Genomic DNA, 20,629 nt, shown 5'->3' on the forward strand with positions numbered 1-20,629 from the left:
TGAGACCGTTGCACACGGCCCCCAGACTAGCTCCCCCGGCTTCTGCCGCCTAGCGATTCATTTCTCATTTTTACTTTTTAGTGATGACCTTTTTTCTCTGCCTTATTGCCCCGGCAAAACGTTAGTGGTGGGCGCCTCGTACGTGGCCCTGGAGTGTGCGGGATTCCTGGCTGGGCTCGGCCTAGAAGTCACCGTCATGGTGCGCTCCATCCTGCTCCGCGGCTTTGACCAGGAAATGGCGGAGAAAGTGGGTTCCTACATGGAACAGCACGGTGTTAGGTTCTTGAAACGGTTCGTTCCTGTCTCGGTAAGTCTGAGGGCCTCGGGGGATGCCTTTGCACTTCCTCCCTCCTTCTCCTTTAAGAAATCAGTCAATGGTCCTAATCCCTCCCCCCCCCCCCCCCCCCCCCGCCCCCATGGTCCCCTGGCTCCTGTCCTGAGTTCCTCTCCTCTCCCTCTTCCTCCCAGCTTCTCATCATCCTCTTTGGGGCTCCCATGGGGCGTCAGCCGTGCCCTCGCCTTCTCGCTGTGTCTTGAAGCCGAGTTGTCTTCTCTTTTCCCTCTTGTCCCCGCTGACACTCTGGACCTACCGCCTCTAAGTTCTTGTCCCCACAGCCCACTTGCCAGCTGCTCCCCTCCGTGCTGCCCCTTTGAATCTGCCCCTCCTGGCTCTGTGGCCTGACTCCCTCTCATCCAGGCCATGGCACATCTCTGTCCTCCCTTCCCCGGCCTCTGGGATCGTCTGGAGCAGGTGCTGCTTTTCCCATGGGAAACGGTCTCCTTGGTCTCCTTTCTCAGTTCCTGTGGGCCCCATGGGCTGGGGCCTCTTCTCTTGGAAGCAGCTAAGTGGCTCCCTTCTCTGCAGCTGCAGGGCCTGGGCACCCCTTGTCTTCTTCGCGCTCTCCCCCGTGCTGGAGGGTCTCAGATCTGCCAGGCCCACACAGGCCTCTCTGAGTGACACACCCACGGGCCCAGCCACCTGGTGGCATCTCCGCTTGAATTCCTCCTAAGCATTTCAGATGTGACAAGATGAAATGGACTTTCTACCTACACGTATCCCCCTGCGGGGAGGGAAGGAGTCTCTCTGGCCTCCCAGTGATGGTTCGGCTGATGCAGACCACAGTTAGGATGGAGCTCAGTACCCCACCGAAGCCACTGACTTCTCACCTGCAGACTAACTCGTGGCAACGCACTTTTCTCTGTTTCCGCTTAACCAACAAACCACACCCAACCGTGCACGCACGCGCGCACACACATACACACACACACACGCACAAATATGTCCCCAGACTCGTGTGCTCCCTGGGGTCCTCTCAGTGTTGTCATCTTTCTAGATAATTGTTACATTATTTATTCTCACTAGATTCAACAGGTGGAGAAGGGTTCACCTGGAAAGCTAAAAGTAGTGGCTAACTCTACTGAAGGATCAGACACTTTGGAAGAAATATATAACACAGTAAGTCTCCTTAATGAGTAGTATTTGCAAGAAGCAAGTATGTGTTAGCAAGTAGCTGAAAATCGTCGAACCTCTTGTTAAAAACAGTTGCACGTTCCTAGTCGAAGAGTTGAACATTCTGGGAAATTATGTCAGGTTTAACCTAACTTTTGTTTCTCAGGAGTAATAAATCAGCAGGTAGGTGAGCTGTCAACAGCTGATAGCGTTCAGCGGTACGTGAGGCATGTATGTATAGATATGCACGGCACAAATTGTGGACGCAGATAGACCCAACTGTTATCTGTGCTTATTTCTGGGAAAGTTAGCCTTTCTGCATTGGTTTATATTAAATAAACATTTATTAGATTTTTTTAAAATATGAAACAGCAAAAAAGATATTTTCAAAAACAAACTGTGAAATCTCCAAATAATGTCACCTGTCTGTGGTTTGTTTGAGGTAGCAATAATTCTAATGTAAACCTAAGAGAGATAGATGCCAGTATTTCTTTTGTAAACTGTGGTTTATAGTTCAAACATCAATAGTATACTTTCTTTTTTTCTTTTTTGGGGGAAGGGAGGAGTGGGCATGCCCAGCAGTGCTCAGGTTTTACTCTGGGCTCTCCATTCAGGGATCACTCCTGGTGGGGTCGGGGACCATATGGGATGCCAAGGATTGAACCCGGGTGGGCCGCTTGCAAAGCAAACACCCTACCAGCTTCATTATCACCCTGGTCCACTCGCGGCAGCCTCAGGAAACCATATCTGGGGCTGGGGATCAAACCTCGACTGGCCACGGTGCAAGGCAAACACCCTACCCACTGTACTGTCGTTCGGGCTTGTTTTAGATATGCTTAGGATGGGCTTTTGTTGTCAAGTGTGAGACCTGAGGGTGGGACAGGAGTCATGGCCTGAGCCTGAGTTCCATAAGGATCTCGGTGCTATTCCTGACCCCCAGGCCCCCCTCAGCACTGCTGTAGTGGCCTTGCTGGCTCCCAGTACCTGGTCCCATACAGCTCTGCAAAGCAGGAACCCAAGTATCTGCCCCATGACCCACCTGTCCACTTATCACAGTGCTCTTTCTGCTGCCCCCCCCAAAAGGCAGTCGAGAGAGAACCAGCAAAGCCAGGTACTAACACCCCAAATCAAGGCTTTTATCCTTGCTAGGAAGTATCCTGTAATTTTTTTTTTGCGGGGGTGGGGGGTGTTTTGGAGGCCACACCTAACAATGTTCAGGGCTTACTCCTAGCTCTGCACTCGGGGATCACTCCTGGAAGTGCTTAGGGAACCATACAGGATGACGGGGATTGAACCCAGGTCAGCTGCATGCAAGGCCAGCGCCTACCTGCTGAGCCATCTCTCCAGCCCTGTAGATTTTTGTTTGTTTTGTTTTGTTTTTACAGTTGCCTTTTATTTGGTTGGGAAACTTTCTTTTACCTTCATGTGCTGAGGATTTCATTAAAATCCTCAAGGGACTCGAAGTTGTGTCATATTTTTTTTTTATGCATCTCATGGGATGATCATGCTACTTTCCTCTCTTGTTCTCTTAAGATGACAAATTCTAATCATTGATTTCTGTGTGTTAGCCACACGTGTCATTTTTCTTGATCTGGCTCACTTATTCTCACACACTGCTGTTTGCTTAGAAGACAGGCGTTTCCATCTGCGTTTACTTCTGTTTGAAGGTCCTGCTCTGACTTCTGTATCAGGTGTCTTTGGGGTCTCCTGGGGAGAGGCCTGTAGGCCTCTCCCTCTTCCGGAAGAGTTTATGGGTCCCTCAGGTTCTGCTCGACTTTAATCTTCCTTCCATGGACTTTGTTGCCAGAGTCATCTGGGACTGGAATTAATGGGAAATCTAGAAATTGAAAATTGAGTTTCTTTAATAAAGTGAAGCTTATTAACCTGCCGCACCATCTGACAAAATACCACAGACCCGGGGCCTTAGTGTGGGGATGAGAAACCTTCTCAGAGCTCCGGGACCGGAAGCCTAAGAGGAAGGGGCAGGCAGGTTTGTTTGTGGGTCGGTATCATTGCGGGGAGAGGTTTGGACCACACCTGGCTGTGCTCAGAGGTCACTTCTGGCAGTGCTTAGAGGACCATATGTGACGCCAGGGTTGGGACTCAGACCATGTGTGCAGAGACCCCGCCTTCTCTGCTGGACTGTCTCTCCTGCCCGGGAGATGGCCCGGGGTGTAGAAGGCTGCTCTCTGCCCATGTGCTCACAGGAGCATCATCCTCTATGTTGTCTCTGTCTTAATTGCCTCTACTTAGAGATACCAATCCTGTTGGACTCGGGCCACCCTAATTGCCTGTTTAATCTTAATTATTTTCGGATGCAGTCACATTGTGATGTTCCAGAGATTAGCTCTGCTGTGTATGAATTTAGGGAATAGAAAGAATATGTAGCACCTTTTCATGGGTTCATCAGATCTGTGTGTGTGTGTGTGTGTGTGTGTGTGTGCATGCAAGCATGTGTAAGCTTAGGAACTGTGTCTTTCAAGGACTCTGTTTTATCTTCTTTGTGAATGTGTTGGCGGGGGTATTCAGAACATCCTTCCCACCCTCTGAAGGCTCTGTCGTCTGTTCCTCTTCCCCTCCAAATGTTGATCACTTTTATTGATAGTGTTTTCACTCTCTCGGTAAAATAGGTTTTGTTAGCAATTGGCCGTGACGCCTGCACCAAGAAAATAGGTTTGGAGAAGATTGGTGTCAAAGTCAATGAAATGTAAGTAAAGTGGGATTGTTGCTATAAAACAAAATAATATTTCTGGAGACCTTTTCTTGAAAAATGCTGGTTTAATTATTCAGAGGCCAAATAGTTTGTGTGGGGGGTGCGGGAATGGGACCTCATACATGTAAAGCATTCATAGACCCACATCCCAGGGGCCGGGGAGATGGTAACCGGGCAGGGCACTTGCCTTGCACGCGGATGAGCTGGGTTCAATCCCTGGCATCCCGCATTGTCCCCTGAGCACTGCTGGGTGTGGCCCCACAACCTCAAAACAAAACAAAACTGCATCCCAGGCCCTGTGGTATAAACTTGAGTGGTTTCAATTTATTTGTCAGTACTGCCCCAGACCTGTCATAACAGTCTCTTAAAAAAATCAATAGCTGTTGAATGCCTCAAAATACTCCTGCATTAAATACTGATTTTAAAAAATAACTGTGAAAGGGGCTGGAACAATAGCACAGCGGGTAGCGCATTTTCCTTGCACGCGTCTGACCCGGGTTTGATTCCCAGCATCCCATATGGTCCCCCGAGCACCGCGAGGAGTGATTCCTGAATGCAGAGCCAGGAGTAACACCCCTGTGCATCGCTGGGTGTGACCCAAAAAAGGAAAAAAAAAAAACCCTGTGAAAAAGGCCTCACCGCCTGTCTTGTGCAAACTGGGTGACTTTGGGGAGATGTTCATGGAGCCCAGAGATGGCCGTGGCCTCACCGGCTCCCTTTTCGGGGGGCCCAGGAGCCCCGAAGGAGACCCGGAGGCCACGGCCTTCTGGCGCTGGTGCCCAGCTGGGCTCGTGCTCATGCGAGCGATGCCTCTTCATCGCCTCGACTGGAAGCCAGTCACGTGTGTGTCCTTCCCACACCTCCCAGGAACGGCAAGATCCCAGTCAATGACATGGAGCAGACCAGCGTGCCTCACGTGTACGCAGTGGGGGACGTGTTGGACGGCAAGCTGGAGCTCACCCCTGTGGCCATCCAGGCGGGCAAGCTGCTGGCCCGGAGGCTCTTTGGGGGCCGCTCAGAAAAGGTGAATTTCTTCGTGTTCTTTCAGAGATGCCATCTCTCAAAAATGACGCTTTTATCGACTTATTTTGGTTTTGGAGGGGGTTTCCACATCTGGCGGCACTTGGGGCTTACTCCTGGCTCTGTGCTCAGGGGTCACCCCTGCTGGGGCTCTAGGCACCATAGAGGGTGCTGGGATTAAACTTGGCTTGGTTGCCTGCAAGGCAAGTGCCCTGCCCGCTGTACTGTCACTCCGGCCTCTCAAGATGCTGATAAAGTATAAACCGAGTCTGGGGCCACAGATAGGACAGTGGGAAGGGCGCTGACCTCACAACGCGGCCAACACTGTTGGATCCCAGCACCCCCAGAGGGTTCCCCGAACCCTGCCAGGAGTGATCCCTGAGCACAGAGCCAGGAGTCAGCCCTGAGCTGCATGAAGTGTGACCCCGAAACAAAACAAAACGTCAGTCTGGATCACACATGTGCTTCCTGTGCAGGGACCCCTTGCCCAGTTCCCTTGTGGGTGATGGCTGCTGCATCTGGTTTCCTGTAAACGTTTCTAAGTGTCCACTCTCTGCAAGATGTGCTGCACGGCACAGAGGAGGGGACAGTTCAGTGTGAAGGGCTTCCCCAGCAGGGGGTCAGCTGGCTTGTCTCTGGGGGAGCAGCACCTCCGAGGCTCGGCTGGCTTGGTGCCTGCTCCTCCCTGGCCCCCAGAGCCAGGTGATGCCTCCAGGACTTTCTCTCAGTCTCTGGCCTAAGGCTGGGGGTGTGCTTTGAAGGCGGGGCTGTTAGAATGCAGGTAGCAGAGGTCTTTTTTTTTTTCCAAAATTTTTTTTTCCTTTTTGGGTCATACCCGGCAATGCACAGGGATTACTCCTGGCTCATGCACTCAGGAATTATTCCTGGTGGTGCTCAGGGGACCATATGGGATGTCGGGGATCGTACCCGGGTTGGCCACGTGCAAGGAAAAGGCCCTACCCGCTGAGCTACCGCTCCAGTCCCCTTTTTTCAAATTTTTTAATTGAATCACCGTGAGCCCATTACAAAGTCATTCATGATCAGGTTTCAGTCATACAGTGTTCCAACACCCATCCCTCCACCAGTGCACATTAACCAGCACCAGTAACCAGTATCCCCAGGTTCCCTCTCGATACCCACCCCAGCCTGTCTCTATGGCAGGCAGGCATTCTCTCCCTCTCTCTCTCTCTCTCTCTCTCTCTCTCTCTCTCTCTCTCTCTCTCTCTCTCTCTCCTTTAGGGCCTTGTGGTTTGCAATACAGGTACTAAAAGGCTATCGTATTTATCCCCTTACCTACTTTCAATACTCAGTTCTTGTCCAGCGTGATCATTTCCAACTATTATTGTCATACTGGTCCCTTCTCTGTCTTACCTACCCTCCACCCCTACACACTTGTGGTAGATTCCAACCATTGACAAGTCTTCCTGCCCCTGTTTTCCCTGACTTGGATATTATATCACTGTCAGTGTCCTCCCATTGTTCATCAATTTGCTCGAGCGGACCCAGTAATGTCTCCATTGTGAGACTTGTTGTTACTGTGTTTAGGTAAAGGTAAAGGTAAAGGCCCTCCCGTTGATCGTCGATTTGCTCGAGCGGGCCCAGTAACGTCTCCATTGGAGACTTTGTTGTTACTGTGTCTGGCATATCGAATACTCTCGGTAGCTTGCCGGGCTCTCCGAAGTGATAGCACAGCGGGTAGGGCGTCTGTTACTGTGTTTAGCATATCGAATACGTCATGGGGAGCTTGCCAGGCTTTGCCTTTCGGGTGAGATACTCTTGGTAGCTTTCTGGGCTCTCCAAGAGGGGCGAAGAAATTGAACCAGGATCGGCCCAGTTGGCTGCATGTAAGGCAAACGCCCTATCCACTGGGCTATCGCTCCAGCCCCGGGTAATATATATATATATATATATATATATATACACACACACATATATATATATTATGAGACAAATGAATGCAGAGCAGGCGGGGTGGAGTGGTCCCCTCTGGCGAGGTCTGTACCAACCCAAGAGTGTGGTGAGTGTGGGCTGTGACCTTTGATGAGGGCAGGGGAGGGAGAATTGTGCTTATAACTCAGTAAGAAAATGTACGTTGTTCTCTCTTCTAGTGCGATTATATCAATGTCCCAACAACAGTTTTCACGCCTTTGGAATACGGCTGCTGTGGGTTATCTGAAGAGAAGGCGATGGAGATTTATAAAAAAGACAATCTGGATGTAAGAGTGTTTTATTGTTCCCCCTTTAAAATGTCTCTGCCCATCGCTTGTCTCCCAATCGCTTTGTATTTTCTCATTTCTCAAGTTCCTGAAGGGTTATGTCATAGAAAAATCATATTCTTAGGAAATTTAGAAATTAAGTCCCTCGAAACCTGCTTCTCGGAAATTAATGCAGTTGGGGTGCGGGAGGGCATCCGACCTTAGGTGGTCCCAGGAGTGGGGAACCCCTCGTAGTTTTCTTTCACCTGCTGGGGTATGCATGTGTGTTTGTGTGCTCATCACTCTTCCGGTTCTCGTCAGACTTTCTTTGTCACTGGAGCCCTCTGCCCTGCCTCCATGGCTCTGTCCTACTGGTCTTGGAGGAACGTGTGATTCCTTTGCCTCATTCTCAAGCCCATTCATGGAACAGGGTGTTGGAGGCTCCAACCACTTGGCATGGTGGGGGGGGCAGACTCACTCTCATTGGGTGCCTGTGTTTTCCCGAGGCTCCAGGGGGTACGGACAGCTGTCCAGCCCCAGGACTGTGGGCCTCAGTGGGCGGTGGGCCACCCTGCAGTGTGGACAGTACTTTTTTTTTTTATTAGTGAGACATTATGAGGTACAGTTGCAGACTTACACATTTTTGTGCTTGGGTTTTAGTTATACAATGATCAAATGCCCATCCCTCCACCAGTGCCCATTTCCCACCACCACAGATCCCAGTATCCCTCCTACCCCCCATCCCCCACATCCCACCCTACCTCTGTGGCAGGGCATTCCCCTCTGTTCTCTCTCTCTTATTGGGTGTTGTGGTTTGCAAAAGAGGCAATGGGTGACAATCATGTTTGGTCTATAGTCTACTTTCAGCATGCTTCTCCCATCCTGGGAGGATCCTCCCAACACCTTTATTTATCTTCTCTATCTGAGCTGCCTTTTCCCCTAGCATGTGTGGTTGGCCTCCAAGCCATGGAGCAAAATTCCTGGTACTAATCTCGGCCATTCTTGGGTGTTAGTCTCCTAGGACAGTACTTTCTTAAGTGCTTATAAGGTGCTGTAACTGCAGTTTTTGTCTGCATCCCCTCCCAATATCGTAGGATTAGGGAGAAAGAACACCAGAGGGTTAGAAAGAGTTGGAGGAGAACAGAGAATAATAAATGGAAAAGCAATGATGATCAAGGAAGCCAGTAGGTTATTGAAAAGATTAAAAAAAATAAACTTTTAACTAGCTTGAATAGGAAAAAGATGACTCAAATTGACTTACGATTTCTAAAATCATAAATGAAAGTGGGGCGATTACTTCCAATTGTACAGATATTGCAGTCATTTTCAGGTATAAAGGGATGCTAGGAACAATTTTAGCCTAGCAAATTGAACGAGGCCTCGCTGGGATTGACAGAGCCCTGGAAGCGCACAGGCAATCAAAACTAGGTCAGCAAGGGCACAGTGAGAGCAGGCTCACCGCTGGGGCATCGAGTCAGTGCTGAATCAAACTCGGCGAACTGAAGCCCAGAGCCAGTGGCTGCTTTGGTAAATTCTGTGAGACACTGAAAAAATTAACACGGTACTTCAGTGCTTCCAGGAAGTGAAGAGGAAAGAAGGGGTTCTTCCTGGGTAGACACCACCCAAGAACTAGGACTAAGGCTTCTTTTTTTTTTTTTGGCTTTTTGGGTCACACTCAGCGATGCACAGGGGTTACTCCTGGCTCTGCACTCAGGAATTACTCCTGGCGGTACTCGGGGGACCATATGGGATGCTGGGAATTAAACCCAGGTCGGCCACGTGCAAGGCACACGCCTTACCCACTGTGCTATATCGCTCCAGCCCCAAGGGTTCATCTTTATCAGTATGAAAACACTGACACACAAAGTCAGCAGCCCCTTAAGGACGTGTGTGGTGACTCTGGTGGGTCTCTGGCTTGGGGAGGCTAGTTCATCATGTGAAACCATCAGTCATTGTCTCTAACCATGATCCTAGAGCAAAGGGGAATTCATACACAGGCATCATAACTGAGGCACTGTAAAAAGGGAATTGTCAGCACAATTGAGCACACACAAAAAAGCATTTAACAAGATTTAACACTTTCATAATTAAAAAAAAAAAAACAAGACTTAGTCAACTAGGAACTGTCACTGTCCTCCCGTTGTTCATCGATTTGCTCAAGCGAGCCCAATAACATTGTGAGACTTCTTGTTACTGTGTTTGGCATATTGAATATGTCAGGGGTAGCTTGCCAGGCTTTGCCGTGCGGGCGAGATACTCTCGGTAGCTTGCCAGGCTCTCTGAGAGGAGCAGAGGAATCGAACTCGGGTCAACCGAGTCAACTGCGTGCAAGGCAAAACGCCCTACCCGCTGTGCTATCGCTCCAGCCCCAACTAGGAACAGAAGGAAGGAATGTCCTCAATTCAGTAAAGATGCGACTCAGGAGAAACAGTTTCTTTCTCAAAGTGCTGGGCTGAGGTGTGATCTGAGGTGAAGGGGTGTGGAGGCTTTGTCCTTCACAGGCGCTGAGGGAAGGCTCAGCTCCGAGTCTTTCTCTGCCTCTGTAGACGGTTGTTTTCTCTCCGAGTCTCCTCCCCGTTGTCCCTCTGAGGAGGTCTGTTTCCCACTGTCCTGGTCTTGGAGGGATTCAGCCATGTTGGGGCCAGAGTGATGATACCGTAGGGAGAGCGCCTTCCTTGCACATGGCATAGCTGGGTTTAATCCCGGCATCCCATGCGTTCCCCTGAGCCTGCCAGGAGTGATTCCTGAGTACAGAGCCAGGAGTAACCCCAGAGCACCAATGAGTTAAATGCGTCCTAGAGAGTCACAGGGCTTAAAATCCAATACCCAAATATCAGTCGTTTTGGTATACTTGTAATGAGCCTTCTAAGAAGAAACGTAAGAAACAGATTGCTAATAGCGTCAAGGAGAATGGAACACTTAGGAATAAATTTAACCAAGGAAGCCAAAGTCTTGTGTACTGAAAATGTCAAAGCGTTGCTCAGAGACATAAAAGGCCTAGGTAACTGGATACTTATGCATTCAGAGAGCAGCAAACAAGATTATTCAGATTTGGGCTTGACAATCAGCGATGTTCCAGGGAAAATCCACTCAATGACAAAACAAGGTACTTTTCAATTCCACAGAAAAGTAAAAGTTCATGACAGTGAAAAGTAATGTAGTTTATTTTAGGAATGAATATATGTACCACAATGTATGTTGTAAATTGCTTAATTTGGGGGGTGGAGGAAGTTAGCTCTTGCCCAGTAGTGCTTAGGCTGTGTGCTAGGGGATTGAACCCTGTTAAGTGCCAGGCATTGAACCCAAGTCAGCCATGTACAAGGCAAGCACCTTACCTGCTATAACAACCCTCATTTAATTTTTTTTAAAGAACTTCTTTATTGAGATACAGTTCACATGCGCTCTAATACTCAAAATCAGCAGTTCAGTGAATTCTAGTTTATTCTGAGTTCTGGAAAAATCACAATCAATTTAAGGGCATTTTCATCATTCTAGAAAAAAGACTTATACCCACCAGGTAAATAGTGATTTTCAGTCTCTATAGATTTGCCAAAGGTAGACATTTCATATAAATAGAATCACTCTAGGGGCGGAGAAACTACAGTGGGTGAAATTCTTGCCTTGCATGGAACTGACCCAAGTTCGATCCCTGGGACCCAGTTTGGTCCCCCAAGTCCCGCCAGGAGTGATCCCTGAGCACCTCTGGGTGTGACCCCAAAACAAAACAACAAAAAAGGACTCTGTGTGTGTGTATGTGTGAGTCTGTATATGAATGTGTGTATGTGTGAGTTTGTGTGAGCGTATGTGAGTGTGAGTGTATGAGTGTGTGAGTGTGTATGTGTGTGCATGAGTGTGAGTGTGTGTATGTGTGAGTGTCCGTGTGTGTGTATGAGTGTGTATGAGTGTGAGTGTATGAGTGTGTGAGTGTGTATATGTGTGCATGAGTGTGAGTGAGAGTGTGTACGTGTGAGTGTGTGTGTGCATGAGTGTGTGCGTGTGTGTGTATGTGTGTGAGTGTGTGAGTGTGATTGTCTGCATCTGTTCTAGTGCCTGGCTCCTTTCTCTTAGCAGAGCTAGTTTTCAAGCTTCACCCATGCTGGGGCTTGACTGGCATGTCATTCCTCCTCACTGCTGCCTTGCAGCCCTCTGTATGGATAGCAGCACATCTTATGGATCCATTCATCGGTCAGCTGCCCTGTCTGTGGTTTTTCCTTTCAGCGCTGTGGATAAAGCTCTGTGAGCGTCTATGTCCAAATTCATGTGTGGCCCCTGATGGCTTGGTCGAGCAGGGTGACTGCGTCTGAAGTGCTTCCCTGCGGTTTCCGGTCACCTTGGGGGTTGGAGGGTGACTCCCCAGAGGAGCAGCCCTGGTCCCCATACCGTGACCTTCTTCGGGGAAAGGACGAGGTCCCTAGAAGGAGCCTGGCCCCGCTGAGGCCTCGCAGGCAGGTTTCTGGCCTGCAGAACTGTGAGCCGCGGGGTTTGTGGTGCTTGCCCAACACTGTCCCAGAGATGGGTGGCCCAGTCCCCAGAGTCACCATGGTTTTGGTCCCCATTTTCCGAACCATCGTGGTGTTACGTCTTTCTGTTCTGCTTTGGGGACCCCACATAGTGGAGCTGGGGGTTCCTCCTGATGTCATGCTCAGGGTGGTGCCTGGGTGAACATGTGATGCCAGGGATTGGATCTGGATGTCTTGGGGCCACACCCAGCCTGTACTCATGGCCGACTCCTGGCTCTGTGCTCAGGACTTACTCCTGGCAGGGCTCAGCGAACCATATGGGATGTCCGGGATTGAATCGGCTCGGCCGTGGGGAAGGCAAACACCCTCCCGCTGTTCTGTCTCCCTCCAGTCCACCCATTTGTTTATCTTCTGCGGTAACATGCATGTTCAGATCCCATGTATGTTGTTTTATATTGGGTTGTTTATTGTTGAGTTCTCAAACTTCTTTACATTGTTCACCTTACGGGCCCCATCTCAGGGAAGTGGTTGATGAAATGTTGTGCCCGTTATCTGAGTTGCCCTTGGTGGTTTTCTTTACAGCCCGTACACCTGGCTGAAGTGCAGTTTTATCTTTTTTTTTTATGTTACCATTTGTCCTTCTGATGCAAAATGCAATGAGTTAAGACCTGGTCCACTCCTGTGAAAATTGATGCTTGTGTGTGTGTATTTCTTTAGTGTTGTAGTTCTTTCTCCTCGGTCTGGGATTGAGTTGGAGTGAGTGTTTGTGTACGGTATGTTGGCTTCAGCATCGTTCTTCTGCATGTGGAATTTTGAGTAGTTTCACCTAATAAAGGAAACTCTAGTGTATGAATGTAACTACAGTTGGGAGGAGGAAGGGAAAGAGGGTAGAGGGTCAGGAAAGGGGTGGGAGGTAGAGATCAGGGGGCCAAGTGCATGGTGGAGACCTGAAAGGAAACACTAATCTTCCATCCATCCATAATATAATCGATCAATAAAGCCTAAACCAAAAAGGTCACGTAGGCACCGTGCGAGCATGTCATGCCAAAACTTGGAGGTCGGTCACAAAACGGAAGCCTCTGAGAGGCCTGGGGGGAGGGTGAGTTGAGGGGGGCTGTGTTTCACAGCAGAGCTTGGAAAATGGGATCTGGAATCAGTGTGCACGATTCGCTGAGAAATTAAAATGAAGAAAGGACAAGCAGCAACAAAGAAGTTCTGAAAAAGGGCCGCGGCACGGGAGCGGGTGGTGGCTGTGTTGGAGATTAGAATGGAATCGTGGGGCTGGAGCAACAGCACAGAGGGTAGGGCGTTTGCCTTGCACACAGTCAACCTGGGTTCGATTCCCAGCATCCCGTATGGTCCCCTGAGGACCGCCAGGAGTCATTCCTGAGTGCATCATGAGCCAGGAGTAACCCCTGTGCATCGCTGGGGTTACTCCAGTTCTTTCTCCTCGGTCTGGGATTGAGTTGGAGTGAGTGTTTGTGTACGGTATGTTGGCTTCAGCATCGTTCTTCTGCATGTGGAATTTTGAGTAGTTTCACCTAATAAAGGAAACTCTAGTGTATGAATGTAACTACAGTTGGGAGGAGGAAGGGAAAGAGGGTAGAGGGTCAGGAAAGGGGTGGGAGGCAGAGATCAGAAGCAAAAGCAAAAAAAAAAAAAAATGGAATCGCGCTGGCATGGCAGTGCCTGCCAGTAGCACCCATAGACCTCGAAGCGCGCACAAATGCTCTGAGACGCTCCTCCAGGGCAGTGGGATAGCCAGTGGGGAACAGGATAAAGTACATTTCACTCCTGCTCTGGGCCAGAGGATCATCAACTTCAGTACAGACTTCAGTGCTGGAAGGACAGAGCAGGGCAGATTCACGCTCCTGCAGAAAGCCCTGACTTCCGGGGCTCTCCTCGCCTAGGCTTTCAGAAACAAGCTCGCAGATGAAAAACACTGAACATTCTTTTCCTGAGATTGAAAAGGGTTTTTTGTTGTTTGTTTGTTTGGTTGGTTGTTTGGTTGGTTGGTTTGGGGTTCGGAGCCACGCCCGGAAGTTCTCAGGGCTTACTCTCACCTCCCGAGTGGGGACCACTCTGGGCAGGGCTGGGGAGACCATTTGAGGGGCCAGGGAAGGAATTTGAGTTGGCCACATCCAAGACAAGCACCTGAACCCCTTCTCTCTCTCTCTCTCTCTCTCTCTCTCTCTCTCTCTCTCTCTCTCTCTCTCTCTCTCTCCCTCCCTCCCTCCCTGAAGAGATTCTATTAAAGAATGTACAAGGGGGCCAGAGCGATAGCACAGCGGGTAGGGTATTTGCCTTGCATGCGGCCAACCCGGGTTCAATCCCTGGCATCCCATATGGTCCCCCGAGCACCGCCAGGACTAGTTCCTGAGTGCAGAGCCAGGAATGGTCCCAGTGCATTGCCGGGTGCAAAAACCCAAAAAGTGAGAGAGAGAGAGAGAGAGAGAGAGAGAGAGAGAGAGAGAGAGAGAGAGAGAGAATATGTACATATAAAAGCAGGTCCGAAAGGCCATTTCAAGGCTTCTCAGTCTTTGGGGAAGCCCACACTCTCCCTTGAGTATGTTGAGTGTGTTATTCTCTCTCTCCTCCAAATAAAATCACCTGTTTAAAAAATGTACAAGGCTTTTTTTCCTTCTTAAATACAAGCTTCAATGAAATATTTTAGTACGTGTATATGCCATGATGCCATTTCAGTAAAACTTTTGTTTTAACTGTATGTGTGTCAACATATTGGAAATTGAAATTTTTCCCTAACAATTTCAGTGTTTTGTTGAAATTGACGTTGCTTCCCTAACGTTGAAAGTGGTCACTTCCCTACGATGGCTTTTGTTGTTCTTTAGCTCCCTTAGTTTGTGTTTTTAGCAATGCGTTGTTATTGTTGTAGCTGCTGCTGTTGTGTTGTTATTGGTTCTCAGGACATGCCCCTGGCTCTGCACTCAGGGTCACTCCTAGTGGACTCGGGACCATGTGGGTGCTGGGAATCAAACCCAGGTCAGCACCCTGCCCACTCTACTATCTATCAGACACCCCTAGCACTGCATTTTTATAATGACCTTGTGTCAGTTATGTAAAAACAAAAGAATTCAGGGGTGGGAGAGATTGCTCGAAGGGTGAGCACTGTCCTCAGCATTGCCAGGGAGTGACCCCTGAGCCCAGAGCTAGGAGCAGTAGTAGCCCTCAGTGGCATCAAGGGTGGCCCAAAACACTGAGAGAAAAGCCGAACCAAACCAGACGTGGAAATACAAAGCCTACAGCCCCCTTATGGAGTCGGTATTGAAGCCCTTGACAGCGAGTTCGAGTTTAGGATCCATTTCTGGGCCTTTCCAGGCATCCGTCCATACCTGTCGGATCTGTGTGGGGGCGCTGGCCGGGTGGCACATGGGTCTGTGTTCTCGAGGCTGGGCTCGGTTGAGGAGCCTTAGTGGCACGTGGGGGGTCCCCGGGGCGCTGGAGTGGGGGCCCCGATGTCAGCGGTGGCATTCATCACGTCTGCAGGGGGCTGGGACAGTCCCAGCCTCTCTGCCTTTCCCAGGCTTAAGTGAGGACCCAGTCGGGGTGGAGGCTTTGTGGAGTCCAGCTCTCAGCCTCGACTCTCCTCCCAGCCCTCGCAGGGCCTGTCCTGGCCCCGGTGAGTGGACGCCAGTGGAGAATGGAACTAGAGAACGTGACCGTCGAGCACAGCTCCAGGGCTCTGGTGTGCCCTGTCGGTCAGGCATGGGCGTGGGACGCGGGGCTCTGTAGGTCTGTAAGAGCCGGTGTGGCCTGGTCTCGCCGCTGCTCAGCGGGCGTCTGGCGTGCTTTCTTTTCTGCTTTCCTTCCCACTGTGGCTTTTGGAGTTGATGATGCTGCGTTGGTTCCAGGCACTCAGTGTAGGGCTGCATGTCATTGGCGGCACTGACCTTGAAGCCTTCTCTTCCAGGTGTATCACACTTTGTTCTGGCCACTGGAGTGGACCGTAGCCGGCAGAGACAACAACACCTGTTACGTCAAGATTATCTGCAACAAATTCGACAACGTATGTATGAGTGTGTCTGTGGGTCTTGCACTGGAGTCTTGATTCTTTGGGCTTTTGAGATAGCTCCGAGCGCAAGACCGACATCCTGCGACCCGACCTCCCCCCCCCCCCTCCGCCCCCCTCCCCGCCACCCCCGGTTCCCTCTGTACCTGCTCCAAATCCTTCCAGCTGGGTAAATTGTAACCTGGTTGGTGAGTTTGTGGAGCTGAAGTAGTAACCAATTGGAGTGGCCGCTTCCCGGCGCCTTCTCCGAGTCGCCGGGGAGGGCGTCTCTTCCTGGGACTTCAGAACGAGATGAGCTGTGACAACCTTGCTCAACAGCGAATGAAATCAAATGGAAGGTCCCGGGTGCGTTTCCAACCTGGACGTGTTTCGGGGCTAGAGAGACAGTGCAGCGGATGTGACGTTTGCCTCGCACACGGTTGTCTGGGTTTTAAACCCCCAGCACCCAATCTGGGCCCCTAAACCCACCGAAGTAATAATCTCTGAGAGCAGAGCCAGAAGTAACCCCCGAGCACCATTGGGTGTTGCCCCAACCCCCTCAACCCCCCACCCCACCCCCCACCCGACAGTAAAGTAAATGGAATGTGTATTAGCAGCATTTAGAAGTGTGCTGAGGGGCTGGAGAGATAGCACAGCGGGTAGGGCGTTTGCCTTGCACGCGGCCGACCCGGGTTCGATTCCCAGCATCCCATATGGCCCCCTGAGCACCGCCAGGAGTGACTCCTGAGAGCAGAGCCAGGAGTAACCCCTGTGCATTGCCGGGTATGACTCAAAAAGCAAAAAAAAAAAAAAGAAGAAGAAGAAGTGTGCTGAGAGCGGTTTGCAGGAAACGGGGCGGGGGGGGGTCATCCTTGTTCAGGTCTGGGGGGAGCATAACAAGCCCTGGGTGCCGACTGCGGGGCTCGAAGTTGCTCCCCCCTCGTAAGGGTTTTCTTTCCGGGCAGAGAAATAGGGTGTCAGGCAGAGCAGCTGCGGGAGTCACAGAACGCCACCCTGCCGGGCGACATTCCCGCTTCCTCTGGCTCTCAGTGGGACAGAGAACCTGCATCCTAGGCCGGGCCAGACCACCAGAACCGGAGGGGCAGCCCAAGGTGGGGACATCACCTCAAAGGCGTGGGGAGCTGTGAGCAGCTGGAAATCAGGACCCTCAGGGAGGGTTGCGGGTCGGGGCTGGGTTCTTCCCAGCGTGGTCAGCCTGTGCGCTGCCCTGCAGCCCAGAAGGGGCCCGGGAGCCGCTGCTGAGACCCTGCTCAGGGTGGCCTTCAAGTCTCCTGACAGCCACACAGAGCGGGGGCTCTTCCCCCTCCCACCTGCTCCCTCTGCTGCCCCCGAACCCCGCCTGGCCCCGCCCCAGGAGTGCCCCCCTTCAGAATTTTGCCCCCCGCCCTCAGAGCTGCCCCCCTGAGCCTTTATTGGTATTTTCTGTCTCAGGGCTGCACAGACAATGCTCAGGACCTGCTCCTGGCTCCGCCTGGCAGGGCTCCAGGGACCCTGTGGGGTGCTGGGGATTGCACCCCTGATGGCCGCTCCCATGTGCTGTCCCCTGCTCCTCCCGTGCCTTTATCAGTGGAGGTTTTTAGTCCTGTCTTCCACTCTCCGCCGGCATACACCCCATTGAGGTTTGGGGAGACCCTGGGAGCATGACCACACCCCAGCCGCAGGGTCTCCAGAAATGCCCTCGGGACGTGGCTGGGTGAGGCTGGCTGCTCTGAGCCGCATAGGCTGTCTCCAGAACCCGGGCATAGACATTCCTTGGTGGGGCCCCTGCTGCCCTCTTCCCGCTCACCCAGGGTCAAAGAGGAGAGTTGGCCTAAGAAACGGACTGTGGAAAATGCGGGTCCTCTCACAGACCTGCTGCAGATCCCACTTCCTGGTTCCGTGGCCAACCCATCCCGGCACCTCTACCTCCACCATCGAATCCTGGGGGGGGCAGCCGCACCCACCCCCCACCCCCCGCCAGCCCTGTGCTGTTGGGAGGAGCCAGGCAGCTCGCTTCCTGGCCGGGATTCGTGGCCCTCGAGCTCCCCGTCTCCCCGTCAGCGTTGTCCCAACGCCGAACGTTGACTCAGATTTGTCATGTTGCTGTTTGACTCTTCCTCGGCAGAGTTCAGAAATTCACATCACACTAATGAACTCCTTCCCACAGCGGGCAAATTGCTTGTTCTCGTGAATCCGAGTGCAAATTAACACGGGCTGTGCATTTCCTGGCTCATTTAAAAGATTCTTACCGCGGCTCCGATTCATGCTAATGTTCTCCGCTAAACTGGCTCTGGAACTGTGTCTCTGCCGTGGATGCCGTGGAGTCTGGCTGAACTCGCAGCGAGTGGGTTCCTGAGCAGGCCATTAACTCACTGCGTCTCCCGTTGTCTCCTTCCTGTACTTAAGGATCGGGTGGTAGGATTTCATCTTCTTGGGCCCAACGCTGGTGAGATCACCCAGGGCTTCGCGGCTGCGATGAAATGTGGGCTGACGAAGCAACTCCTGGACAGCACCATCGGGATCCACCCGACGTGTGGAGAGGTACGGGGACACAGGCGTTCACCGGGTTTTTCACCTCGGCCTTTTGAACGGGCCCTCCCCAACAATGCTCGGCTTCCAGGGACTCGCTCCCCCGCCCCCCCCCACCCAACTGGGTCAGAGGTTCAGTGCTAAGGCTTAAGGACATGATGTCAATCAGTTTTTTTGTTGTTTTGTTTTGGGTTTTTTTTTACTATTTGGGTCACATCCAGTGATGCTCAGGGGTTACTCCTGACTCTGCACTCAGTAATTACTCCTGGTGGTGCTCGGGGGACCATTTGGGATGCTGGGAATCGAACCCTGAAATACAGTCACTGTATTTCAGTTTTAATTGGCGAACTTTGGGTTTTTTCTTTTTTGTTTTTTAGGGTTTTTTTATTATTATTATTTTCATTTGAGTTGTTTTCCACTTGGGCCACACCTGGCAATGCTCAGGGCTTACTCCTGGCTCTGCACTCAGGAATCATTCCCGGCAGTGATCCGGGGATCATATAGGCAGGGACTGAACCTGGCCACATGGGAAACAGCCTACCTGCTCTAGTATCACTCCAGCCCTGGGTTTTTTTCCTTTTTAGTTATTTATTTATTTGGGCTGGAGCGATAGCACAGCGGGTAGGGTGTTTGCCTTGCATGCGGCCAACCCAGCCAACCGGAGTTCGATTCCTCCACCCCTCTCGGAGAGCCCAGCAGGCAACCAAGAGTATCTCGCCTGCGCAGCAAAGCCTGGGAAGCTCCCTGCGACATATTCGATATGCCAAACACAGTGACAACAAGTCTCACAATGGAGACGTCACTGGGCCCACTCGACCAAATCGATGAACAACGGGAGGACAGTGACAGTGATTTATTTATTTATTTATTTATTTTTGTGATGCCTGGGATGAACCCAGGGCCTCACCCACACCCAGCCCCCGGAAGCATTCTCTGAAAAGCCACAGCGCCTGTCGGATTCTGCCTTTCTGCGGATAAGGTCCTTAGAGGGTGTCTTAGCCATGTGGGACAGTGACAGCCGCTCTCTACCTTCTGCAGATATTCACGACGCTGGAGATCACCAAGGCCTCCGGGCTCGACATCCTGCAGAAGGGCTGCTGAGGTTAGCCCCGCTGCCGCCAGCTCCTCGTCCCGGGTCTCCCCAAGACGAGGCTCGGGGGCGTCGGGTCTGCCCATGGCCCCTGCCGCGGTGGCCGGGCCCCTGGGCAGGCTCCCCCGGAGCACGGAAGAGAGACGAGGGACCAGGGAGAGGACAGCAGCGGGCACTGCCCACGGCCCAGCCGCCGCCACCGGGGAGGGGCAGCCCCTGCCTCCTTGACGTCTGAGCTCTGAACCCCCCTGCGGGGCGAGCTGAGACCGACCCTCCTCTGCGCTGTGGACCCCCTTCTTCCCCCCATCGCCGGTGTGGCTTCCCCGGCTTTGTTGTTGCCTGAGACGGACTCTAAAGTCGCCTCCCCTTGTGCGTGGATGCTGGCTGCGGGGGCCCATGCGCCCCTCCAGGACTCTCCTGGCCCCCCCGCCCCGCGCACCAGCTCCCCGACACATGTCCGTTTCTTTCCACGTCACGTTTCGAGTGGTATTAAAAGGTTCTGCTGCTACATCTGTGCCGACCAAGTGACTTGATCGCTGGTACAGGCTCTTTCCTGACGGGCCTTGGAAGGCGGCGAGGCCCCACCCTCGGGGATTCTCTTATCTCTCGGGGCTGCGTGCCACGGGGCTCCCCAGCACCAGGCTCTCTGGGAGGGTACTTGAGGTGCTTGTGGGCTACTCCTGTGGGTCCCTTCTGGTGGTGCTTGGGACAGTGCAGTGTCGGGGATTAAACACAGGCCGCTCACATGCAAAGCATGAGCTTACGGGGTCGGAGCGATAGGACATCAGGGAGGACGTTTGCCTTGCACGCAGCCAACATGTCCGACCCGAGTTCTATTCCTCCGCCCCTCTCAGAGAGCCCGGCAAGCTACCGAGAGTATCTCGCCCACACGGCAAAGCCTGGCAAGCTCCCCGTGACGTATTCGATATGCCAGACACAGAAACAACAAAGTATCACAATGGAGATGTTACTGGGCCTGCTCGATCGATCGAGAAAATCGATGAACAACGGAAGGACAGTGACAGTGACAGTGGCCAGCATAGGTTCAATCTCCAGCATCCCATATGGTCCCCCAAGCATCTCTAGGAGTGATTCCTGAATACAGAGCCAGGAGTAATCTCTCTTGCATGTGACTGAAAAAGCCAAAAAAAAAAAAAGTCTTTGAG

General features: G+C 51.8%; 1 protein-coding gene across 1 annotated transcript in view; it reads left to right on the forward strand.

The window, feature by feature from the left end:
• Nucleotides 1–19,907, forward strand: part of TXNRD3 (thioredoxin reductase 3) — a 44,266-nt gene extending 24,359 nt beyond the window's left edge. The window contains exons 9-15 of the mRNA XM_056129254.1: nt 82–307; nt 4,081–4,157; nt 5,031–5,187; nt 7,292–7,399; nt 15,767–15,862; nt 18,251–18,385; nt 19,412–19,907. Coding sequence (XP_055985229.1) covers nt 82–307; nt 4,081–4,157; nt 5,031–5,187; nt 7,292–7,399; nt 15,767–15,862; nt 18,251–18,385; nt 19,412–19,474 — 862 coding nt within the window. The 3' untranslated portion in view covers nt 19,475–19,907. The remainder of the gene's footprint in view (nt 1–81; nt 308–4,080; nt 4,158–5,030; nt 5,188–7,291; nt 7,400–15,766; nt 15,863–18,250; nt 18,386–19,411) is intronic.
• The last annotated feature ends 722 nt before the right edge of the window (nt 19,908–20,629 follow it).

Source organism: Sorex fumeus, unplaced genomic scaffold (genome assembly GCF_029834395.1).
Source record: "Sorex fumeus unplaced genomic scaffold, SorFum_2.1 ptg000072l, whole genome shotgun sequence".
NCBI lineage: Eukaryota > Metazoa > Chordata > Mammalia > Eulipotyphla > Soricidae > Sorex > Sorex fumeus.